Below are 24,573 nucleotides of genomic sequence, written 5' to 3'. Positions count from 1 at the left end.
TGCCGATGTCACTTATATACACTGTCGGCTGTGCTGTGATTGGCTGCTGAGCGTTGCGTGTATTGTGCTCCCATTGGCTGAATAAACAGCTGTGTAAATCCTTCCCTGTCTGTGTGTATGGCACAATCTGCCCTCAGCTTGTGTTTCCCTAGCGCAGAAAAAGAGTATTTTATACGGAACGAGAAGAACATAGAGCTGGCTCTCTGACCCTCACTCGTACGCCAAGATCTTTCCTTACCCTTTATGGCCAATGATGGCTTAGGCGCTGCGAAGGAGACCAGAAATAGTCATCGGCAGCTCACCCACACCAAGCTACATCTGCCAGGCATGTAACACATCTCTCTCTTTCGTGAGGCTAAAATGTCCCATCGTGGTTTTTTTTCTCTCCTCCTGACCCTGGAGATAATGAAGGTGCTCTGCGGCACAACCTGTGCAGAGCAGGCCACCCACTGAATCACATAAAGGTGATGTGTGGACTCTTGTACTCCCGGGGAGATAGCACAGACAGGCTGCCTCACAAGGTAATTGAAGTCTTGTCTAAGAACTGTAGTTATGTAAGTTACAGAGGTAAAGATACATAGCACAGTCAGTTAAAAGGTTAATCCTGCCTGGCATTCCCCTGGTTAGGAAGAATACTGGTGGCATTTCCCCAAAATGTTCTTATAGTGATCCATGTGGATGGTCATTTATGTGTATTTAATAAGACAGATGTGACTGTAAAAAGGATGATAGTGACATCATGGTCCCATTAATGTAAGATTTTAAAAGGAGTAAATGTGAGCAATAGGTAGAGGCATTGGAATATAGGGTAGACTAGGGAATGAAGGGAGATAGACTGAAGAATAGTGGAACCAGAGGAGTAAATGAGACAACACTATAAGGGGAGACAGTATGAATAGTGATAAAAAATAGAGAGAGACAGTAGTAATAAGGGGATAAATAGGATGACCGCTAGGATATGGTCTGGTCGGTAGTCAGAAGTGGGACAGGGAAAAATAAGGGAAGTATAGAGGTGATGGGGTAAAGGGCGTAACAGAGGAAAAATAAATGGAGATGGGAGGATCCTATGAAAAATAAAGGGAGACCTGATGGAACAGAGGGAAGAATAGAGAGCCAATCGTGTGAGATTTTGAGCTATCATTAAGATGGTTCTAGCTCGACTTAGGTATAGGGCACCCAGCAGAGGCATTTGTGCACCTGATGGATGGAAGAGATGAGATCCTGGACAATTGAGTCTTACTGGCTCATTCTCTGCTAAGACTGGCTCCAGAATTCAGAGAGTGGGTGACCGGAAGCAAACCATCCTCCCTAACTTACCCCTAGCAACTCCTGTGTAAGACAATCCACCTGTAATGTACCTTTGTGTCCATTCAATCAATTTTGTATTGGTAAAAAAGAAATTAGGAATTGGGTACTTCGATTATTTTGGTTCAGTCTGACTTCATATTTTCAAATTGCCGCTGTCAGATTGCAAATGAGGAATATTCCCTCACGTGCATTACATGAATCTGTGGGTCACTGGGGTCATGCTTGGCAACTTTTCTGCCATTCATGCAGTGTGACCCTGATCCTTGCTGGGTTCTACAGACCCTGAACCTTTGAGCTAGCTCGCTGGTTCGGCTTGTAACTGCAGAGTTTTGGACGTCAATTGATGATGGCACATCTCCGCCTGTGCAGAGGATCTGGGACAGAGGAGTCTGTCTGACCACAACGAGGTTGGGTAGGAGTCTGTCTGACCACAATGAGGCTGGGTAGGAGCATAGAAATGGAAGGGTGTGGGGGAGGAGGGGGGAGGTTGTAGAAAGGGCGGCTTTAACTGTGACAGGGAGATCTGATCATTTCTTTTGATGTGAGAGGGCCGGGGTGATAATTATTAATGCTATGTATTGTTCTACTGAGTACTAACTGAATGGGTAGTAAAGTGAAAACATCATAAAGAGTTACATAAAGCATTGTATGTTCATTTGGTCGCATGTTTATATGTTATATGATCTGTTGTATAACCATTTATCTTGTTTCCATTTTTCTCATATCATATAAAATTGCATTCCCTATTACTGCTTATATCTCAGTAATTGCATGTTTAAGAGTCATGGACAGTAGAACAAGTCAACAAGAACAATTGAAATAAATATATATATATATATATATATATATATATATATATATATAATTGAATGTGCAGAAATAAAAAAATCAGGGATTAAAATAGAAGAATAATAAGTAATTATCTGAATGTACTGAACCTTTAGTACTGTGTCTGAATTGTATTTCCATCGAGTACAGTATATTATGAGCCCCTACATGTAGTTTCTCAAATTTATGAGGTTTAGCTTGTGGTCTAATTTGGCACAGATTGTATCTACTATTGTTTCATAGAATTGTAACAATAGTAACTGTTTCTCATTAGTATCATATTGTATCTACTGCATGCAGAAGTTCTGATCATACTCCATTGAAAGGAGCAGGATGTGACGCATTGGTGAACGCCTCCCTCACAGCCCAGAGGTTTCCTACTAGGTCCGCTCGCACTGTATAAGAGGAGGACTTCACAGTAGTGAGGGCATTAGAGGTATTTTTTTTTGTTGTTCTTCGTGAAAGCAGAAAGAAACATGTCTGGCAGAGGCAAAGGTGGAAAGGGGCTCGGTAAAGGAGGCGCCAAGCGGCACAGGAAGGTTCTTCGAGATAACATCCAGGGCATCACTAAGCCCGCCATCCGTCGCCTGGCCCGGAGAGGGGGGTGTGAAGCGCATCTCAGGTCTCATCTACGAAGAGACTCGTGGCGTGCTAAAGGTTTTTCTGGAGAACGTTATCCGGGATGCCGTCACCTACACCGAGCACGCCAAGAGGAAAACGGTCACTGCAATGGATGTGGTGTACGCTCTGAAGCGCCAGGGCCGCACTCTCTATGGATTCGGAGGCTAAGCACCGATGCGCATCTAATTCCATTAAACCACACAAAGGTCCTTTTCAGGGCCGCCCATCTTTTCTATCAGAGAGCTGGAATAACGTTGCTGTATACACTCTGCATTATAGTCCTAGCAAGCTCGTCACAGTATGCACCGGCTCCGGACTCCTAATACTTCTCATGGTTGCACCTTCTATTTAGATCCGTGCAAGTAGGAAGTATCGAGTGCAAGGTCATAGTTGAAATCCGTGCCCACGCTGGCTGATGCCGTGTTACATAATACATATGATAAAGCTGCAGTTTAGGCTAGTGTCAGGGGAATTCGCCAAACACTGCGTAAAGGAATAATTCTATGGATAATGTGTGTTTTAAAATCTCACTTACCTTATAAATGCGTCAAAACTGCAATGAAATTGGCTGTGCAACCCACAATAAAACCTGGAAAAAAAACGTTTCATGTGTAGGGGTGATTTATATACTTTGTATTATTCTACTGGATAATAACTCTGTAATTGCATGTTCGGAAGCCAATCCGCCTGAGCTGTAACGCTGTGGTCATTTCCTTGGGGGGGGCAGATCCGTACCCATCAGTTGTTAGGAGGAACTTTAATATATCCCAGAAGAAATGAGAGCATCATTTATGCTGCTGAAGTTGTGATATGGAGGTGTCCCTTTTGTCTATTCAATCGAGTTGGACTTTAGAAAGAGGGATTTGGTTACTTCGATCATTTCGGCCTGACTTCTTCCCTAGGCGCTCAAGAATCACATGGCTCATATTGCCACTGTCAGAGTGCAAATGAGGAACATTCCCGTCATTGGTGCATGTATAGGAACTGCGGGTGACCACTACTCACTGGGGTCATGCTGGGCAAACTTTTTGTCACCACAGTAAGTCATGCAGTGGCCCTGATCCTTGCTAGGTTCTATAGACACTGAATCTTTGAGCTGGCTCTCGGGTGTTGCCAGTATATACAAATATAGGTCGATTGCACGTCAGTTGATGATGTCGCAAATTCGCTGGTGCCGAGGATCTAGAAATGATGAGCCTGTCTGACCACAATGGAGAATTGTACTTTCTTTTGGCCGCATGTTTCTATTGTATATGTTATGTAAATTATTATTGTTGCTTGTTTCATATTTCTCATATTATACAGTGCATTGCCTTTTACTCCATTTATTTTATAGCATTAAGGTACATGTGTGTGGGGAAATAGAGGAACGGGTCTGACAATATAGCCCATTACAATTTTATTGATGGGTATCATACATATAAAATATATTACACGCGGCCCTCGACAGTTTACTAAAGTGTGGTTACCCGACGGCCGCCACCCCCAGAAATGGTTGTCCACCCATGCTCAATGCTCGCCAGTGATGGCAGCACATGCAAGGGGTCCTATTGGGAAGCCGGTGTCCCCTAAATATACCACCTATTCGTATTTAATTAGTAAGCACCAAATACCATATGCACCGGTATGGATTATTAATTTATTATATTATCCACCCTTATTACTAATTATATCTCACTAATAACTACGTAATTGCATGTTCAGGAGTCATGAGAGTGGAAAAGGAACAAGCAAAATATAAATAAGATGATTGAATGTGCAGAACGAAAATACAAATCTGGAATTAATCTAGAACAATAAAAGTGACTGTTTTATATACTGTGCCTTTAGTATAGATTCTGATTTTTATTTCAACTGAGTACAGTATATTGTGAGCCCCTTTGTACTACCCAGTGCCGTAACTAGGGTAGTGCGACTTGTGCCATGGCATAGAGTAGGGGGCGCTGTTTGGGCCTGTTCTACCACTTTATTATCATTCTTACTTGTAGCACAATGCTCTCTCTGGCACAGGGCACTGAAAAGTCTAGTTACGGCTCTGATACTACCCAAATGTAGCCCTGTATTTCTTCATGTAGTATCTCCGATTTCTGAGGTTTAAATTGTGGTCTAAGGCTCAAATTGAATCCACTAATGTTTCATAGAATGGAGACAATTGTAAAATAATATTTACTGTTTCCCATTAGTATCACATTGTGTCCAAAGCATGCTGACGTTCTGATTATACTCTGGTCTAATATTGCTCACAATAGGACAACTGATGCCTACCATATAAATGTATTCTTAATGCTTTAATAATAAAATGATTATCATGTTATTGTGAATGTTGCATCATTTGCTCATATATTGATCTATGCTGTTTATACCGCGATTATATTCTATGATCTCCCGGACAGTAGTGAGTGTAGCTTAAAGAAATCATCTTGTTTAAACACAAAACTTTCCCGTCCTTGGCAGCTATTCAGTACTCTACAGGATTTTATTACGTTATCTCTACACCCGACACTAGTCCTATATTGTAGTGATACAATATCACCATCCGTATGTAGGGAGCCACTCATTGTTTTTTCTCGCTGGAATACAAGAAAATAATTTCTGGTTAAATTACAACGACTGGAATTTGAATTACAAAAAAGAAAAAGCTATTTATTGTAACTCGTGTCATACCCGCGCTGGCCTGTTATATTATATACTTTACGTAACTAATAACGGTAGAAACCAAAATTCTTGGCGGGCTATTTGAAAGTATCAACGGCTTTGTGTCAGCCAATCAGGAAGATGGGCGCCTTTAATTCATCAAATCACAACGCAGCACTGCGCATAAATAGAGTTGTTGCCGGCTGTTCTTCACTCATTCCTTCTAATTTCCTACATAACTGTATTGTATATAGCAGGATGGCCAGGACCAAGCAGACTGCTCGCAAATCTACTGGTGGTAAAGCTCCTCGCAAGCAGCTGGCAACCAAAGCCGCCCGGAAGAGCGCCCCAGCTACCGGCGGCGTGAAGAAGCCTCACCGCTACCGACCAGGGACTGTTGCCCTCCGAGAGATCCGACGCTATCAGAAATCCACCGAGCTGCTGATCCGCAAGCTGCCCTTCCAGCGCCTTGTGAGGGAGATCGCCCAGGACTTTAAGACCGACCTGCGTTTCCAGAGCTCTGCCGTCATGGCCCTACAGGAGGCCAGCGAGGCTTATCTGGTCGGACTTTTCGAGGACACCAACCTGTGCGCCATCCACGCCAAGAGGGTGACCATCATGCCCAAAGACATCCAGCTGGCCCGCAGGATCCGAGGGGAGAGGGCATAGATGATACTCGGCACTCCTATACACGCAACACAAAGGCTCTTTTCAGAGCCACCACATCTTTCTAAATGAGCTGAAGCATAAACTACACCTCAATTCAAGTGGAAGACCGTTGTTAAAATCTCAGCTCCGTTTCACCTCTAGGTGGGGTGGGGTCTACATGACCAGTCCCTTACTAAGTAGCCACACATCACACAGTATTTACTCTCTAGTCCCCCCGCATTTTCCTGTCGCTGCCTTCGACAACGTCAGAAGTCTCTCGTCTCCCCAGCGTCAAGTTATGGCAAAGGGAACAACCAGACTGGAAGACACAAGTAGCCGTTTCAATGCAAGTTATATAGCCTTTAACGTATTGAATCAGAATGTTCGTCTTCCCTGTACAGTTCACGCGGAGCTGCATTCCTGTCCAGAACCATCCCCACGTTCTATACACAGTCATAGCATTATAGGGCTGAAGGTCTCTGCACTATTACAAGACGTACATAAGAGCGTATAATGGCTCTTCCACTAAATCGGCCTCGTTTACTAGCAGTGGTAAACCGTGAATAAGCTCTTTAGGGACGTAGTGGGTGGCTCTGAAAAGAGCCTTTGTGTTGCGGGGACGAGTGTCTAGTAGTAAAATCACTTGCTCTTAGCTGCCTTGTGGCTCTCGGTCTTCTTGGGCAGCAGCACGGCCTGGATGTTGGGCAGGACGCCTCCTTGGGCGATGGTCACCCCACCGAGCAGCTTGTTTAGCTCTTCGTCGTTGCGCACAGCCAACTGTAAGTGGCGGGGGATGATGCGGGTCTTCTTGTTGTCGCGGGCGGCGTTTCCGGCAAGTTCCAGGATCTCAGCCGTCAGATACTCGAGCACTGCGGCCAGGTACACCGGGGCCCCGGCTCCTACACGCTCAGCATAGTTTCCCTTCCTCAGCAGACGGTGAACGCGACCAACTGGGAACTGGAGACCGGCCCGAGATGAGCGAGTCTTTGCCTTAGCCCGGGTCTTGCCGCCTTGTTTCCCTCTTCCAGACATGCTCGGCACACAGAAATTAAAATACACTCAACCTGGTTGAACTAGTAACGAAAATGAGCTTGTGAACTTGCCCTCCTTGTTATATACACACTCTGAACGGATCCACTACGTGCTCTGTGATTGGTCTGCTTAAACAGCAATTCATGTAGTACAAATTCATGGACTGACCAATCAGCAAATGACGGTTGGATGTTTGAGACCGCCTTTACATCACGTGACACGTCTACCCAATAGTGCATCTAGCATGGGTAAAGCCTCATTTGCATGAGCTACTTATAAATGCAACAGGTCTGGGCCCCTTTCGTAATACTTTTTTCTCCTTTATCCGATAAGGTCGTGTTTTGATAATGCCTGAACCAGCCAAGTCTGCTCCGGCGGCCAAGAAAGGCTCAAAGAAAGCGGTGACCAAAACCCAGAAGAAAGATGGGAAGAAGCGTAGGAAGACCAGAAAGGAAAGTTACGCAATTTACGTGTACAAGGTGCTGAAGCAGGTGCACCCTGATACCGGCATCTCCTCCAAGGCTATGGGCATCATGAACTCCTTTGTGAATGATATCTTTGAGCGCATTGCAGGGGAAGCTTCCCGCCTGGCTCATTACAACAAGCGCTCAACCATCACTTCCCGGGAGATCCAGACCGCTGTACGACTGCTGCTGCCGGGAGAGCTGGCCAAGCACGCCGTGTCCGAGGGCACAAAGGCCGTCACCAAGTACACCAGCGCCAAGTGATCTGCTTTCTTTCTCCTTCCCACATAAACACAAAGGCTCTTCTAAGAGCCACCCACCTCCTCTCTAATCGGGCTTTAACTATTGCTGTGATCCCTATTCTGGGCTGATAGTAACGTGCTCTTCCAGTCTTTTATACATTTTTTTTTTATTTATCAAGTTTAAGCAAAAGTATTGCCAAGGCGATTCCACTAATGTACATTCTGTATCCTGTGTTGGCGCTCAGCTAGAACAGCTTTGGAATTTTTGCTCTTTAATAATATGTCGGATATTGAACGTTGGTAGCTGCACTAATCTGTGCAGCAGCAGCGACCTCATGTGGTCACTGGTGGAATAGCATTTATGTATAAAATTCGTTTGTCTCATCTGCAATATCTGTCCCCAGTATTATACTTGTACAGTTTTAAATTTCAGTTAAGCTCAATAAACAATTAGATTATTCCCTTCATTTGCATTAATAAAAGCCACAAACTATTGTGTTCATTTTATTAAAATACATATAAAAATTTATACAATCTGCCTTTAATGTCTTTACAATTTTATATACATCTCACACTGTGCGAGATGAAGTGCAGGGCACAATGGGCCTGATTTAGAGATGGACGCTAATGCAATGGAATCTGATCTTGCACGGAATGCAGCTGCTATAGTATCCTGTTTCCAAAGCTTACCTGAGCATAGGGATAACCACTTCTGCCCTCTCATATCCGTCTGACTTCACGCACCAGCGTAAACATCAGTAATATTGGTGCAAATCGGGCAGCCATGCATCATATTCGGAAAGTCTGACCAGCCGCAAACACTGCAGCTATCCTGACACGCACAGAGCTCTTATGTTGCATAGGAGATCACACTGACTCATTTATGCACGCCCCTGAAACAGTGTTGAAATGGTTAGACACGCCAGCGTTTGCCTACCCACCCCTGCTTACCTCCCCCAAATGCTAACTACCTGGCACTCACTTTGCAGATGAAAATATTGCGTAACAATTGCTGCGCGTGCATCTTACACACATGCACATCGGCAAAAAAACGCTCAATCTACGTAAATATTGGCATGGCGTACATTTCATAATCAGGCCCACTGTGCCAAGGTAAAGTGGATTTAAGCAAGTTCACCTGAGCTGTCTCCGTTGTCTAAAGAAGCTTCCATGTTATACCTTCCGGAGTTAAAGCACTGAAGCATATTTTAGAACTTGGTTTAAAACCCTGACAGCAAATCCCCAAGCATCATAAACCTTTCCTGACATAAAGAATACCACACACAGGACCTGATTCAGAGCTGGTCGCTAAGGCACGATTGCTCGCAGCTGCTACGAGTGACGAAATGCAACACAAGCAATCGCTCGCAATGCACAGCACAAGCGGGTAAACACCCATCCCAAGTAAGACCACTGAGTGCCGCTTATTGGAATGTATATGGATGCTAAACCAGCGGGCACCGTGGCTGATGATTACACGGAAGGAGAGTGCTGTGCCATTGGATCTGATATATACAGTCAGGTCCATAAATATTGGGACATTGACAGAATTTTCAGATTTTGGCCTCTATTCACCACAATGGTTTTGAAATGAAACAAACAAGATGTGCTTTCAGATTTAATTTGAGGGTAATTACATCCAAATCGGGTGAACGGTGTAGGAATTACAACAGTTTCAATATGTGCCTCCCACTTTTTAAGGGGTCAAAAGTAATGGGACTATCAACTCAAAAGCTATTTCATGGACAGATGTGGGCTATTCCCTCGTTATTTCATTATCAATTAAGCAGGTAAATGGTCTGGAGTTGATTCTAGGTGTGACATTTGCATTTGGAATCAGTTGCTGTCAACTCTCAATATGAGATCCAAAGAGCTGTCACTATCAGTGAAGCAAGTCATCATTAGGCTGAAAAATCAAAACAAACCCATCAGAGAGATAGCAAAAACATTAGGTGTGGCCAAATCAACTGTTTGGAACATTCTTAAAAAGAAAGAACGCACTGGAGAGCTCAGCAACACCAAAAGACCCGGAAGACCACGGAAAATAACTGTGGTGGATGACAGAAGAATTATTTCCCTGGTGAAGAAAAACCCCTTCACAACAGTTGGCCAAATCAAGAACACTCTTCAGGAGGTAGATGTATATGTGTCAAAGTCAACAATCAAGAGAAGACTTTACAAGAGTGAATATAGAGGGTTCACCACAAGATGCAAACCATTGGTGAGCCACAAAAACAGGAAGACCAGATTAGAGTTTGCCAAACAACATCTGAAAAAGCCATTACAGTTCTGAAACAAGATCCTATGGACAGATGAGACAAAGATCAACTTGTACCAGAGTGATGGGAAGAGAAGAGAAGGAAAGGAACTGCTCATTATCCAAAACATACCACCTCATCAGTGAAGCATGGTGGTGGTAGTGTCGTGGCGTGTGCAAGTATGGCTGCCAATGGAACTGGTTCCCTTGTATTTATTGATGATGTGACTGCTGACAAAAGCAGCAGAATGAATTCTGAAGTGTTTCTGGTAATATTATATGCTCATATTCAGTCAAATGCTTCAGAACTCATTGGACGGCGCTTCACAGTGCAGATGGACAATGACCCGAAGCATACTGCAAAAGCAACCAAAGAGTTTTTTAAGGCTAAAAAGTGGAATGTTATGCAATGGCCAAGTCAATCCCCTGACCTGAATCCGAGTGAGCAGGCATTTCACTTGATGAAGACAAAACTGAAGGGAAAATGCCCCAAGAACAAGCAGGAACTGAAGACATTTGCAGTAGAGGCCTGGCAGAGCATCACCAGGGATGAAACCCAGCGTCTGATGATGTCTATGCGTTCCAGACTTCAGGCTGTAATTGCCTGCAAAGGATTTGCAACAAAGTATTAAAAAGTGAAAATTAGATTAGGATTGTTTAGTTTGTCCCATTAATTTTGGCCCCTTAAAAAGTGGGAGGCACATATAGAAACCGTTGTAATTCCTACACCGTTCACCTGATTTGGATGTAATTACCCTCAAATTAAATCTGAAAGTCTGCAGTTAAATCACATCTTGTTTGCTTCAGTTCAAAGCCATTGTGGTGGTGAATAGAGGCCAAAATATGAAAATTCTGTCAATGTCCCAATATTTATGGACCTGACTGTGTGTATATATATATATATATATATATATATATATATATATATATATATATATATATATATATATATGTTAAATTAAAATGAACATATAGATAGATGGAGAGGGTTTATTATTTTTTTTAAAAATGTTTTAATTTTTTTAAAGGGCCCTTTGGATAGCAGTGGCAGGATACAATGTCAAGTTATTCCTTGTAGGGTTACGGATACCCTCATCCAGGAGGCACTAGCCAGATTCTCTTTTGGACATAACATTCCAGTACAAGCTCGCAAGAGAATCTGTGTGGAAATAATCAAGATCATCATGTTGATGTTTATTTTGTCAGAAAAAAGTAGGTATTTTATTTATTTTACAAACAAAGGAAAAATGGCTTGAGAATGTTGTTGTTTTTTCATGATTAACAAACACAACAAAGTCTCTTTTGTTGTCCCAATGCTTTAAGCCCAATGGTCAATATATAATTTGTAACATAGCAAGGTGTTTTTTTCCCAAATTAATTGAAGCTGTAAATCTTATTAGGTGGGATGACCACTGAGAGTGCTTCGGTCAAATAAATGCGAGGTGACGTGTACAATGACGTTGTCCTTTAATTATGGACGCCCATGAAATAGGGTGGTAAAGTGGGCACAGGCACCAATTTATGCATTTCAATACGTAGCTATAGTTGAGCAAAGGTTAAATAGCCTTGGGAAACAAAGTTGACACTTGGAATCCGAATCCACAGAGGGGGGTCACTTACATGTGACCCACTTGCAATTGGCATTGCCCAACAAGGTTTTGGGCAAAAAATAGGGTGGTTAAGAGGGCACAGGCACCAATTTATTCATTTTAATACGTAGTTGTATTTGTGCAAAGGTTAAATAGCCTTGGGAAACAAATTTGACACTGTGAACCTATTCAGGAGGGTCACTTACAAAATGCTCTCTTGCAATTGACCTTGCCCAACAAGATTTTGGGCAGGAAATCTGATGGCAAAGTGGGCACAGGGACCATTTTATAAATTAGACTGATCTGCCATCCTAGAGACCGATTTGTAAGCTATACCCACATCAGGCATATAGTGTTACCCACAGCAACCAAGCCCCGGAGTGCATCACTTTCCAGGGCTTCATGCATATGTGAAATGTGGTCAAACCCAGTGGCGGAACTCCTGGAGACAATGGAGTCATTTGCCGCCGGGCTCCAGCCCTTAAGGGGGCACCTGGCTCTATTGTCCCCCAGGCCGTTTCGGGCACTGCTATGGAGATGGAGCGCCGCTGATCGGCGCTCCAACTCCAGCGGCGTCAATATGGGGGGGTGCTGTTGCACCCCCTATTTGCCGGGCACATGCTGAGTGTGTTAAGAGCAGGCGTCCGGCTCATTTTTTCCCACCGGCGGTAGCCGGAGGAACGGAGCTCACTCCTGAGCTCCGCTTCCGGTTCCGCAATGCACTATGGGAGTGATGTCATGACATCACTCCCATAATTCCGAGGAGCAGGCGCTGGGGATGGAAGGTAGCAGCACTGGAGCTGGGCTTCAGGTAAGTATTGTTTTTTGGTGTTTTTTTTTTTTTTTTTTGTATGTGCGCTCGCGGGGGGGCTCACTACAGGGGGCATTATTGGTGGCACACTACAGGAGGTATTACTGGGGGCTCACTACAGGGGGCATTATTGGTGGCTCACTACAGGGGGCTTTACTGGGGACTAACTACAGGGGGCATTACAGGGGGCATTACAGGGGCTTACTACAGGGGGAATACTACAGGGGTTTATTACTGGAGGCTTCCTACAGGGGGCATTACTGGGGGCTTACTACAGGGGGCTTTCTACAGGGTGCTTTCTACAGTGCATTACTGGGGGCTTTCTACAGGGGGCTTACTACAGGAGGCATTACTGGGGGCTTACTACAGGGGGCATTACGGGGGGATTACTACTGGAGGCACTACAGGGATTTTACTACTGGGGGCTTACTACTGGGAGCACTACAGGGGGCTTACTACTGGGGGCACTACAGGTGCCCTTACTACTGGGAGCACTACAGGGGGCTTTCTACAGGGGATATTACTGGGGGCTTACTACTGGGGGCACTACAGGGAGTTTACTACTGGGGGCACTACAGGGGCCCTTTCTACTGGGGCACTGCAAAGGAGGATGTTACGGGGGGGGCACTACATAGGTGGCACTGCATAGGGGGACCTCTACAGAGGGCACTGCACAGGGGGACCACTACTGGGGAACTGCATAGGGGGGCGGCAGCTGGGGCTGGCATAGGTGCTGGGGGGGTGGTACATTTTAATTTTGGGGGGGGGCACCAACATTTATCTTGCCTCCGGGCACCTGGGATGAAGTTACGCCACTGGTCAAACCCGCATTTTCGGGGTTTGAACGCACTTGTCACCTTGCTGCATCCCTCCCACAATGGAGTAGGTACATGTAATTTTGAAATTGCCTGCGACTGTCTTCCCTCTCATTTTCTATATTCAGATCATTTAAGTATCCTTTAATGCAATCTTCTGCATCACTCCATCAATGTAATTAGAGATGGGACAAATGTAATAGTGTCCAAGTCTGTAACATGTGTGTGTATGGAGCTATTCTCCCACATTTTTAGTAACCCTGTGTAAACAGTAATAGGGTACGAGAACATGCAAACTCACGTTTCTTACCCCCCACAACTCACAATGGCAAAAGACCCATCTAGATGTTTTGCCATTGTGAGGATACAAGTTGGGCAATGTAATAGAGTGCGAGTGTTTAACTATATATGTGCAGCCCTCCAACTGCGAGTTCACTCACAGAGCCTCACAGCCGCAGCCTGAATGACAGTCTGTGGCGTTTAGGTGGCGGATCGGGCGCATTCCCAGGCAGCGACCCTGTAAATGAGTGCGCGTTGCCCCCGTTTTCTGGGAGGGAAGTGGCAAAGGTCTGCGTGGGTGCACGTAGACTTCCTGCCCTCGCAAGCTTCAGCTGCTGCAGCCTGGTTGAAGGGGCAACAATCGGGACTGATGGTCGCAGTGCTGAGATCATGCAGATGCAGTAAGGATGTGTCTGACATCTCCTTCTGTATTTGCATTTTAAATGGACGGAATTGCACAGCTGCTTGTGTGCGGCTGTACAATTCCGTCCATCTCTGAATAAGGCCACTGTCTGAGAATGTGAGTCTAGCCTGAGCAGGTCCAAGTTACACAGAAACATGCACAGCTCAGTGAGATCCATGCATGTGTCTGAGTGTAAAAAAAAACAATTATGTGTGCCCCTCCCCCCCATCCACAAGTATAACCAGACCCAAGCTCTGTTGAGCCTGTCCTGGTTCTTAAAATACAGGTGAGAAAATGTGTATGGTTCCCCTGTATCTTATGAACCAGCACAAGTCTCTGTTGAGCCAGTCCTGGTTGTGGAAATACAGGAGACAAAATGACTAGCGGTCCCCTGTATTTTCCATAACCAGCACCTGACTCTTTCTAGTGGTGGTGTAATGCCACAGCTGGGAAACCCTTTCACCGAGTACCCTGGCCAAAGCTTTGTACCTGATCACTAGTCAGCCCAGGCCGGGGATCCCTTGGAAGATGGCAAATCCCAAATAAAAGGGGTTCCACTTCTCCAGGGCACCCTGGGCCTGGCATAATATCCCAGGGCTATCCTTGGCACCCCTGGCTGGTGGGTGTTGGGTTGTACTTGTAAAATAAAGTTTATTTTGAAAGAATGTAATTATAAAGTTATATTTTACTATTTTATTTGCTAACAAGTGCACTGATCTCAACTTCCGATTTGGGCCGATTCCCACAAATATTTCTCAGAAACCGGCCCATGCACATGTGCAAAAAGTGTGCACTAAAGCTACTTATTCAAATAAATACAATTTGTACCTGTGCCCACTTAGCCAGCGTATTTCATGCCCAAAACCTTGTTGGGCCATACAATATGCAAGTTGGTCATATGAAGGTGACCCACTCTATTGGTTGCAATTGTCAAATTTGTTGCCCAAGGCAAAGTACAAGTTGGTCATATGTATGAGACCCCCCTGTTGGTTAATAGTGTCAAGTTATTGGCCCAATGCTGTTTATCCTTTGCAAAAATACAGCTACTTATTCAAAATAGTATAGTTTGGTGCCTGTGCCCACTTTGCCAGCCTATTTCATGCCCAAAAACTTGTTTGACCAGGCAAAGTACAAGTGAGTCATATGTAAGTGACCCCCTCTATTGGTTTCATGTGTCATTGTTATGGCCCAATGCTATTTAACCATTGCAGAAGTACAGCTACTTATTCAAATCAATACAATTTGAACCTGTGCCCACTTTGCCAGCCTATTTCATGACCAAAAACCTTGTTGGGCCAGCAAAATACAAGTGGATCATATGTAAGTGACACCCCGCTGTTGGTTGGAATTGTCAAATTTGTTGCCCAAGACTATTTAACCCTTGCAACACTACATCTACTTATTCAAAATGTTATCATTTGGTGCCTGTGCCCATGTTGCCAGCCTATTTCTTGCCCAAATCCTTGTTGGGCCAGGCAAAATACAAGTGGATCATATGTAATTAACCTCCTTCTGTTTATTTGCAATTGTCAAATTTGTGGCCCAAGGCTATTTAACCCTTGCAACACTACAGCTACCTAATTCAAATAGTACAATTTGTACCTTTGCCTATTTTGCCAGCCTATATCATGCCCAAATACTTGTTGGGCCAGGCAAATTACAAGTGGGTCATATGTAAGTGACCCATCTATGTAGCTTGCAAAAGTCAAATTTGTGGTGCAAGGCTATTTAACCCATGCAACACTACAGCTACTTATTCAAACTTGTAAAATATTGTGCCTTTGCCAGCCTATTTCATGCCCAAAACCTTGTTGGGCCAGGCAAAATACAAGTAGGTCATATGTAATTGACCTCCTTTTGTTGGTTGCAATTGATTCATTTGTGGCCCAAACCTATTTAACCCTTGCAACACTACAGCTACCTAATTTAAAAAGGTAAAATATTATGCCTGTGCCCACTTCGCCAGCCTTTTTCATGCACAGAACATTGTTAGGCCAAGCAAAATACAAGAGGCTCTTATGTAAGTGACCCTCCTCTGTACGTTGTAATCGTCACATTTTTGACTCATGGCTGTTTAACCCTTGCAACACTACAGCTACTTAATTCAAAATAGTAAAATTTGTACCTGTGCCCACTTTGCCAGCCAATTTTATGCCCAAAACCTTTTTGGGCCAGGCAAAATAACAGTTGATCATATGTAAGTGACCCTTCTCTGTTTGTTTCAAGTGTAAATTGTGGCCCAAGGTTTTAACCCTTGCAAAACTACAGTTACTTATTCAAATATAGAAATTCTGGTCCCTGTGCCCACATTACCACCCTATTTCTTGCCAAAATCCTTTTTGGGCCAGGCAAAATACAAGTGGTTCATATGTAAGTGACCCCCATCTGTTGGTTGCAAATGTCAAATTTTTGGCCCAAGGCCATTTAACCCTGGCGACACTACAGCTACATATTCAAATTAATACAATTTGTACCTTTGCCAACTTTGCCAGCCTATATCATGCCCAAATACTTGTTGAGCCAGGCAAAAAAAAAAAGTGGATCACATGTAAGTGACATCCCTCTGTTGGTTGCAATGGTCAAATTTGTGGCCCAAGGCTATTTACCCTGGCAACACTACAGCTACTTGTCCAAAATGAGGAAATTTGGTGCCTGTGAACATTGTGCCAGCCTATTAAATGCCCAAAACCTTGTTGGGCCAGGCAAAATAAAAGTTGGTCATATGTGAGTGACCCTTCTCTGTTTGTTTCAAGTGTAATTTGTGGCCCAAGGCTATTTAACCCTTAAATCACTACAGCTACCTAATTCAAAATGGTGAAATATTGTGCTTGTGCCCACTTCGCCAGCCTTTTTCAGTCCCAGAAAATTGTTGGGCCACGCAAAATACAAGTGGCTCTTATGTAAGTGACCCTCCTCTGTACGTTGTAATGGTCACATTTCTCGCAAAAGGCTATTTAACCCTTGCAACACTACAGCTACTCAATTCAAAATGGTACAATTTGTACATGTACCCAATTTGCCAGCCAATTTTATGCCCAAAACCTTGTTGGTCCAGTCAATACACAAGTGGCTCATATGTAAGTGACCATTCTATGTTGGTTGGATGTGTCGAATTTGTGGCCCAAGGCTATTTAACACTTGCAATACTACAGCTACCTAATTCAAAATGGTAAAATATTGTGCCTGTACCCACTTTGCCAGCCTATTTCATGCCCAAAAACTGGTTGTGCCAGCCAGAGTAATAGTGGATCACATGTAAGTGATACCCCTCTGTTGGATACAAGTGTCACATTTGTGGCCCAATGCTATTTAACCCTTGCAACACTACAGCTACTTATTCAAATAAAGATCATTTGTACCTGTGCCCATTTTGCCAGCCAATTTTTTGCCCAAAACCTTGTTGGTCATGCAAAATTCAAGTGGCTCATATGTAAGTGACTCTTCTATATTGGTTGGAGGGGTTAAATTTGTGGCCCAAGGCTATTTAACCCTTTTAACTTTACAGCTACTTATTCAAAATTGTATAATTTGGTGCCTGTGCCAACTTCGCAAACTTATATCCTGCCCAAAACCTTGTTGGGAAAGGCAATATACAAATGGTTCTTATGTAAGTGACTCCCTCTGTAGGTTGCAAATGTCAAATTTGTGGCCCAAGGCTATTTAACCCTTACAACACTACATCTACATATTCAAAATGGCATAATTTGGTGCCTGTGCCCATGTTGCCAGCCTATTTCTTGCCCAAATCCTTGTTGGGCCAGGCAAAAAACATATGGGTCATATGTAATTAACCGCCTACTGTTTACTGCAACTGTCAAATTTGTGGCCCAAGGCTATTTAACACTTGCAACACTACAGCTACATATTCAATACAATACAATTTGTACCAGTGTCCACTTTGTCAGCGTATATTATGCCAAAAACCTTGTTTTGCCAGTCAAAACACAAGTGGGTCATATGTAAGTTACCCTTCTCTGTTGGACGGAAGTGTGAAATTTGTGGTCTAATGCTATTTAAACCTTTTTAACACTGCAGCTACTTATTCAATATGTTACAATTTGATGCCTGTCCCAACTTCATTAGCATATTTCATGCCCAAAACATTGTTGGGCCAGGCAAAATACAAGTGGGTCCAATATAAGTGCCCCCCTCTGTAGGTGGCAATGGTTACATTTGTGGCATGAGGCTGTTTAACCCTTGCAAAACTACAGCTACTTCTTCAAATCAATACAATCTGTGCCCACTTTGCCAGCCTATTTCATGCCCAAAACATTGTTAAGCCAGGCACTATATTACTGGGTCATATGTAAGTGACCCTGCTCTGTTGATTACAAGTTTCACATTTGTGGCCCACGGCTATTTAAACCTCCCAAACTACAGCTATTCATTCAAATGAATAAAATTTGTACCTGTGCCCATTTTGCCAGCCAATTTTATGCCCAAAACCTTGTTGGGTAATGCAAATTTCAAGTGGCTCGTATGTAAGTGACCCTTCTATGTTGGTTGGAGGTGTCAAATGTGTGGCCCAAGGCTAATTAACCCTTTTAAGTTTACAGCTACTTATTCAAAATGGTATAATTTGGTGCCTGTGCCAAATTCGAAAGCTTATTTCATGCCCAAAACCTTGTTAATCAAGGCAAAATACAGGTGGGTGTTATGTGAGTGACCCCCTTCTGTGGGTTGCAAAGGTCAAATTTGTGGCCCAAAGGCTATTTAACCCTTGCTACACTACAGCTACTTATTCAAATCAATACAATTTGTACCCGTGTCCATTTTGCCAGCCTATTTTATACCCAAAACCTTTTTGGGCTAGGCAAAATAATAGTTGATCATATGTAAGTGACCCTTCTCTGTTTGTTTCAAGTGTAAATTGTGGCCCAATGCTATTTAACCCTTGCAAAACTAAAGCTACTTATTCAAATCAATATATTTTGCTCCTTTGCTTCTTTGCCAGCCTAATTCGTGCCCAAAACCTTGTTGGGCCAGGCAAGATATAATTGGGGCATATGTAAGTGACCTCCCTCTGTTGGTTGCAAGTGTCAAATTTGTGGCCCAAGGCTATTTAACCCTTACTACACTACATCTACATATTCAAAATGGTATAATTTGGTGCCTGTGCCCATGTTGCCAGCCTATTTCTTGCCCAAATCCTTGTTGGGCCAGGCAAAAAACATATGGGTCATATGTAATTAACCGCCTTCTGTTTACTGCAACTGTCAAATTTGTGGCCCAAGGCTATTTAACACTTGCAACACTACAGCTACATATTCAATACAATACAATTTGCACCTTTGCCCTCTTTGCCAGCCTGTATTATGCCAAAAACCTTGTTGGGCCAGTCAAAACAAAAGTGGGTCATATGTAAGTTACCCTTCTCTGTTGGACGGAAGTGTCAAATTTGTGGTCCAATGCTATTTAACCCTTTTAACACTACAGCTACTTATTCAAGATGTTACAATTTGGTGCCTGTGCCCACTTCATTAGCATATTTCATGCCCAAAACATTATTGGCCAGTCAAAATACAAGTGGATCCAGAATAAGTGCCCTCCTCTGTAGGTTGCAATGGTCACGTTTGTGGCTTGAGGCTGTTTAACCCTTGCAAACCTACAGCTAATTGTTCAAATCTGTGCCCAGTTTGCCAGCCTATTTCATGCCCAAAACATTGTTAAGCCAGCCAAAATATTGCTGGGTCATATGTAAGTGACCCTGCTCTGTTGATTACAAGTTTCACATTTGTGGCCCACGGCTATTTAAACCTCCCAAACTACAGCTATTCATTCAAATGAATAGAATTTGTACCTGTGCCCATTTTGCCAGCCAATTTTATGCCCAAAACCTTGTTGGGTAATGCAAATTTCAAGTGGCTCGTATGTAAGTGACCCTTCTATGTTGGTTGGAGGTGTCAAATGTGTGGCCCAAGGCTAATTAACCCTTTTAAGTTTACAGCTACTTATTCAAAATGGTATAATTTGGTGCCTGTGCCAAATTCGAAAGCTTATTTCATGCCCAAAACCTTGTTAATCAAGGCAAAATACAGGTGGGTGTTATGTGAGTGACCCCCTTCTGTGGGTTGCAAAGGTCAAATTTGTGGCCCAAAGGCTATTTAACCCTTGCTACACTACAGCTACTTATTCAAATCAATACAATTTGTACCCGTGTCCATTTTGCCAGCCTATTTTATACCCAAAACCTTTTTGGGCTAGGCAAAATAATAGTTGATCATATGTAAGTGACCCTTCTCTGTTTGTTTCAAGTGTAAATTGTGGCCCAATGCTATTTAACCCTTGCAAAACTAAAGCTACTTATTCAAATCAATATATTTTGCTCCTTTGCTACTTTGCCAGCCTAATTCGTGCCCAAAACCTTGTTGGACCAGGCAAGATATAATTGGGGGAAATGTAAGTGACCTCCCTCTGTTGGTTGCAAGTGTCAAATTTGAGGCCCAAGGCTACTGAAGCCTTGCAAAACTACAGCTACTAATTAAAATCAATACAATCTGCAGCTGTGCCCACTTTGCCAGCCTATTTCATGCCCAAAACCTTTTTTAACCTGGCAAAATGCAAGTGGGTCATTTGTAAGTGACCCCCCTCTTTTGGTTGGAAGTGTCAAATTTGTGGCTCAACGCTATTTAACTCTTGCAAAACTAAAGCTACTGATGTGCCCAGCTATAACGTGGCATCACAGCGTTATCTCTCACGCCACGCATGGCACGCCACACACCACGCCATGAGTCGCGCCACAAAGAAAGTTTAGTAGTGAAATAAGTCATTACGTGTAATACAACATTTTGCCCACCAGATGTCACTTTTCCTAAACTACATAGCGCATGCGTCTGATTTCATTACGTGTAGTCCTTTTAGTGTAGTCCTCGGTCCAGTAGGGCGTATCGGTCGGCATTGAGTAAGGACTGTTCTCACGTCATCTCTTTCCTCCTAGGTACTGTACAGTAGTCATGTCCGTGTCCAGCTCGGAACTCCAGGACATGCCAGCGCAGAAGAAAGAAGCGTGGGACAGTAGAGGACTACTGGGGTGGAAAGCTAAAGAAGTCCCCCCCCCCTCTGTAAAGCATGTTACTGTAGGTTAAATAAAAATTGTCATTAATTTATACAATTGGTGTTTGTACTGTATGTAATTCAGTCTTTAAGTGCGCCTGAGACCCAACACGTGCATCTGTCATTAAAAAGGTACAAAAAGTCAATAACACACAGATGCAGGGGTGTATCGTCATATTGGCCAGGATTTCACTCACCAGGGGCGCGCCGGCCGATGGGGGTTGCCGCCCACAGTCATATACTGTACAGTATCCCTGTTGCCCATCACAGTGATTTCAAGCTGCCCGGCACTTACAGTAGAATACAGTACAGTAGACATACAGTACTGTATACACTGAGGGACGTTTTCAATTTAGGGGTGGTCTATTTACTTTTTTTAGCCGGTCTCGTCTTTTCACTCCAAGGGGTGTATTTACTGTACTAAGCAGTGTTAGGAGACAGAGTGAGAAGTGATAAAAAAGTGATAAGGTGTCAGTCAATCAGCTCCCAACTGTCATTTTTCAAACACCACCTGTGAGATGACAGTTGGGAGCACATTGGTTGGCACTTTTTCACCCATTGAAGCAAAAACACGTGATTAGCTAAAAAAAAGTTTACTCTTGTCGTGTATTTATTTAGTTAAAGCTTAGACAGATAAAATTTTAGATAAATAGCACCAACCAATCAGATCCTAACTGTCACTGTACAGGCTGTGTTTGAAAAATGACAGTTACTGTAGTACAGTAGCTAATTGGTTGGTGCTACTGTATTTACAGTTTCTCGAATTTTTTATCTCTCCAAGCTTTATTAAATCACCCCTTAAGAGTGGTGTGCAATTAATAAAAGTACTGAATGGGTGACTTACTGTACTGTATTTTCTTACCTTTTAGTTGTTACAGTATCAATAAATGTAAATACAGTATACTGTACTTTATCCACAGAACCAAGTAAAGACAGAAAACGTTGTACTGAATAAAACAAATTTTAATAAAAATCATAAATAAACAAAAATAAGGTGACCAAAAAATTAAAAAAAAGATCCACCAGGTGGTGGGCCATCTGCCGGTACAGGCCTAAAAAGAACATAATTTGTTCTGTGGAGAGAAAAAAAAGGGTACAGTATTACAACACTAATATACAATATTGTACAATCTTGACACTAACGTAAATACTGTACTCTACCTCGAGTCAGGCGTGGTCCCTGCCTCCCTTGGGGTCCATGCCTCCCTGAGGGTCCATGACTGAAGACTGTATTGGAAAAAAATATATTCACATTAACAGTGCTGTATTTACCTTTATATGGTATGGTGCTACTGTAAATGGTTTGGCTACTGTAGCTCCTAACAAAGTACTGTACAGTACATAAACAAACAGAACAATACAATGGCTACAGTACGGTACAATGCAGGAAAAGTACTATACAGTGTAAACATTGCTACACCAAAGGTGATTATACTGACTGAAGCTGGCAGACAGAGGGATACTTTTGGTGCGGTGCAGATACAGTACAGTAACCTCCCACAATTTAATGACTATTACTGTACAGTATCTGCAAAACATGTTTGCAAATGAATGATGACCCTGCACTGAACAAGTGCTTGTTCAGAGTAGGCTCATCACTTACTGTACTGACAAACAACTGCATGATTACAATGTCGTAATCATGCAGTGGTTGTCATACCGGTATCTTTAAGTGGATGGGCACCTTTAGAGTAATGTCCTTTATAAAAAAAAATATATATATATACAAAGTCTGTAAGGAGAAGAGGTTGGAGATGCGTCTTTGTAGTAAAGAAGAGAGAGAAAGAGACACTGTGAAAACAAAAAAAAGGAGAGAGAGACAGTACAGAAGAAGACAATATACTGTACAGTTGTGTAGGGTACAGTACTTACACGGCCTGTGAGGCCTGCTTGGCCCAGGTTCTGGCAACTGGCTGGTGGGGGGCTGTGGCCTTCCACGTTCCCGCACTGTGGGGAAAAAAAAATATTCCTGTTACACAAGTACAGAAACAATTAGTGTGTAAGGAGAAGAGGTTGGAGATGGGTCTTTGGAGTACAGGAGGAAGAGAGAGGCACTGTAAAAAGGAGGGCACAATGTACAGTACAGTAGTGCACGGTACTTACTCAGGGCGGCAAGCCGCGTTCTAAATGTGGAAAATGGTGGTGGTGCCGCTGCCGTTGGTGGTGGTGTGACTGTGGAAAAAGAACAGTTTCCATCAAAACCATTTGGAAACAAATAAACTGTATAATGGTGCGTACACAATACACGATATGCTCCCTGAGTCGTCCACTTTATCGCCCAGTGTGTACGCACCATAAATCTTGAACAGAGCCTCCATAACAACAAAAACAAACACAGACAGAGGGAGGGGGGAAAGAAGGAGAGAGAGAGAGAGAGAGACTGACAAGGGTAAAAAAGGATAGCGATACAGTGCTGTAGAAAAGAATGTGGTGTACTGCACTTATGCGGCATGGAAACGCCACTGGAGGGTGGTGGTGCCGCCGCTGCCGCCATTGGTGGTGGTACCTCCACTGCCGCCATTGGTGGTGGTGGTACCTCCGCTGCCGCTGCCGCCATTGGTGGTGGTAGGACTGTGGAAAAAGAACAGTTTCCATCAAAACCATTTGGAAACAAATAAACTGTGTAATGGTGCGTAAACACTACACGATATGCTCCCTGAGTCGTCCACTTTATCGCCCAGTGTGTACGCACCATAAATCTTGAACAGAGCCTCCATAACAACAAAAACAAACACAGACAGAGGGATGGGGGAGAGTGAGAGAGAGAGAGAGAGAGAGAGACTGACAAGGGTAAAAAAGGATAGCGATACAGTGCTGTAGAAAAGAATGTGGTGTACTGCACTTACGCAGCATGTAAATGCCACTGGAGGGTGGTGGTGCCGCCGCTGCCACCATTGGTGGTGGTGGTGCCTCCACCTCCGCTGCCGCCGTTGGTGGTGGTGGTGCCTCCGCTGCCGCTGCCGCCGTTGGTGGTGGTAGGACTGTGGAAAAAGAACAGTTTCCATCAAAACCATGAAAAAGAGAGAGGGAGGGAGAGACAGAGAGGGAGAGAGAAAGAGAGAGGGAAAAAGAGAAAGGGAGGGGGGGGAGGAGGGGGGGGAGAGGGAGAGAGAAAGACAGAGAGAGGGAGAGAGACAGAAAAAGATACAGTACTCTACTTACGCATACAGAGGCCAGGGAGCTGTGGCTCCGGCTGCTCCTGTTTTAATTTTTTTACTGTGTGTTTAAGAAAAAACGATTATATGGTAGAAAAAATAACACCTCCATACTGTACATAACACCAATACAAACACACAAAAAAAGAGAGTGATACAGTAGAAGACAATTTATAGTACTGTATACTGTAGTAGTGTAAGGTACAGTACTTACCCGGGCAAAAACCCTATTTTGGGTCAGTGGGGGACTGGCGCCGAGGCTTTCCTTGTTGCAGAACTGTGGTGGGAAAAAAAAGAATGTTCCTGTTATACAAGTACAGTAGAGAAAGAATTACAGTAGGGCCTGATTCAGATCCGCGCGCAACCGGGTCGATTGTCCGGCAGTGCGCACGCGAGCACCGGAGCAAGTGAGATGGGTCTTTGTAGTACGGGAG

At 43.6% G+C, this 24,573-nt stretch overlaps 3 protein-coding genes and 1 pseudogene across 3 annotated transcripts; 3 read left to right on the top strand and 1 right to left on the bottom strand.

Annotated features, from left to right (window-relative positions):
- Positions 1–2,458: 2,458 nt before the first annotated feature.
- LOC148478971 (histone H4-like) lies at positions 2,459–5,016 on the top strand (annotated as a pseudogene).
- A 607-nt stretch (positions 5,017–5,623) lies between these two features.
- Positions 5,624–6,114, top strand: LOC148478970 (histone H3). The gene has a single exon (XM_088455177.1). It carries the CDS (start codon positions 5,650–5,652, stop codon positions 6,058–6,060), a length of 411 nt encoding a protein of 136 aa, XP_088311303.1. The 5' UTR covers positions 5,624–5,649; the 3' UTR covers positions 6,061–6,114.
- Positions 6,115–6,623: 509 nt separating this feature from the next.
- Positions 6,624–7,107, bottom strand: LOC148478969 (histone H2A type 1-like). Its single transcript, XM_088455157.1, has one exon. The coding sequence runs from the start codon at positions 7,069–7,071 to the stop codon at positions 6,679–6,681; it is 393 nt and encodes a 130-aa protein (XP_088311283.1). The 5' UTR covers positions 7,072–7,107; the 3' UTR covers positions 6,624–6,678.
- Positions 7,108–7,398: 291 nt separating this feature from the next.
- LOC148478968 (histone H2B 1.1-like) lies at positions 7,399–7,852 on the top strand. The gene has a single exon (XM_088455138.1). The coding sequence runs from the start codon at positions 7,419–7,421 to the stop codon at positions 7,797–7,799; it is 381 nt and encodes a 126-aa protein (XP_088311264.1). The 5' UTR covers positions 7,399–7,418; the 3' UTR covers positions 7,800–7,852.
- Positions 7,853–24,573: the final 16,721 nt, after the last annotated feature.

This window comes from Taudactylus pleione, unplaced genomic scaffold (genome assembly GCF_031769625.1).
Source record: "Taudactylus pleione unplaced genomic scaffold, aTauple2 ptg000644l, whole genome shotgun sequence".
Taxonomy (NCBI): domain Eukaryota; kingdom Metazoa; phylum Chordata; class Amphibia; order Anura; family Myobatrachidae; genus Taudactylus; species Taudactylus pleione.
The sequence above is the reverse complement of the archived record's forward strand: the minus strand, read 5'-3'. Positions and strand labels throughout refer to the sequence as shown.

What these genes read in the sequence shown, in the direction of transcription:
- LOC148478970 (XM_088455177.1), top strand. Translation starts at nt 5,650, where the DNA reads ATGGCCAGGACCAAGCAGACTGCTCGCAAATCTACTGGTGGTAAAGCT.
- LOC148478969 (XM_088455157.1), bottom strand. Translation starts at nt 7,071, where the DNA reads ATGTCTGGAAGAGGGAAACAAGGCGGCAAGACCCGGGCTAAGGCAAAG.
- LOC148478968 (XM_088455138.1), top strand. Translation starts at nt 7,419, where the DNA reads ATGCCTGAACCAGCCAAGTCTGCTCCGGCGGCCAAGAAAGGCTCAAAG.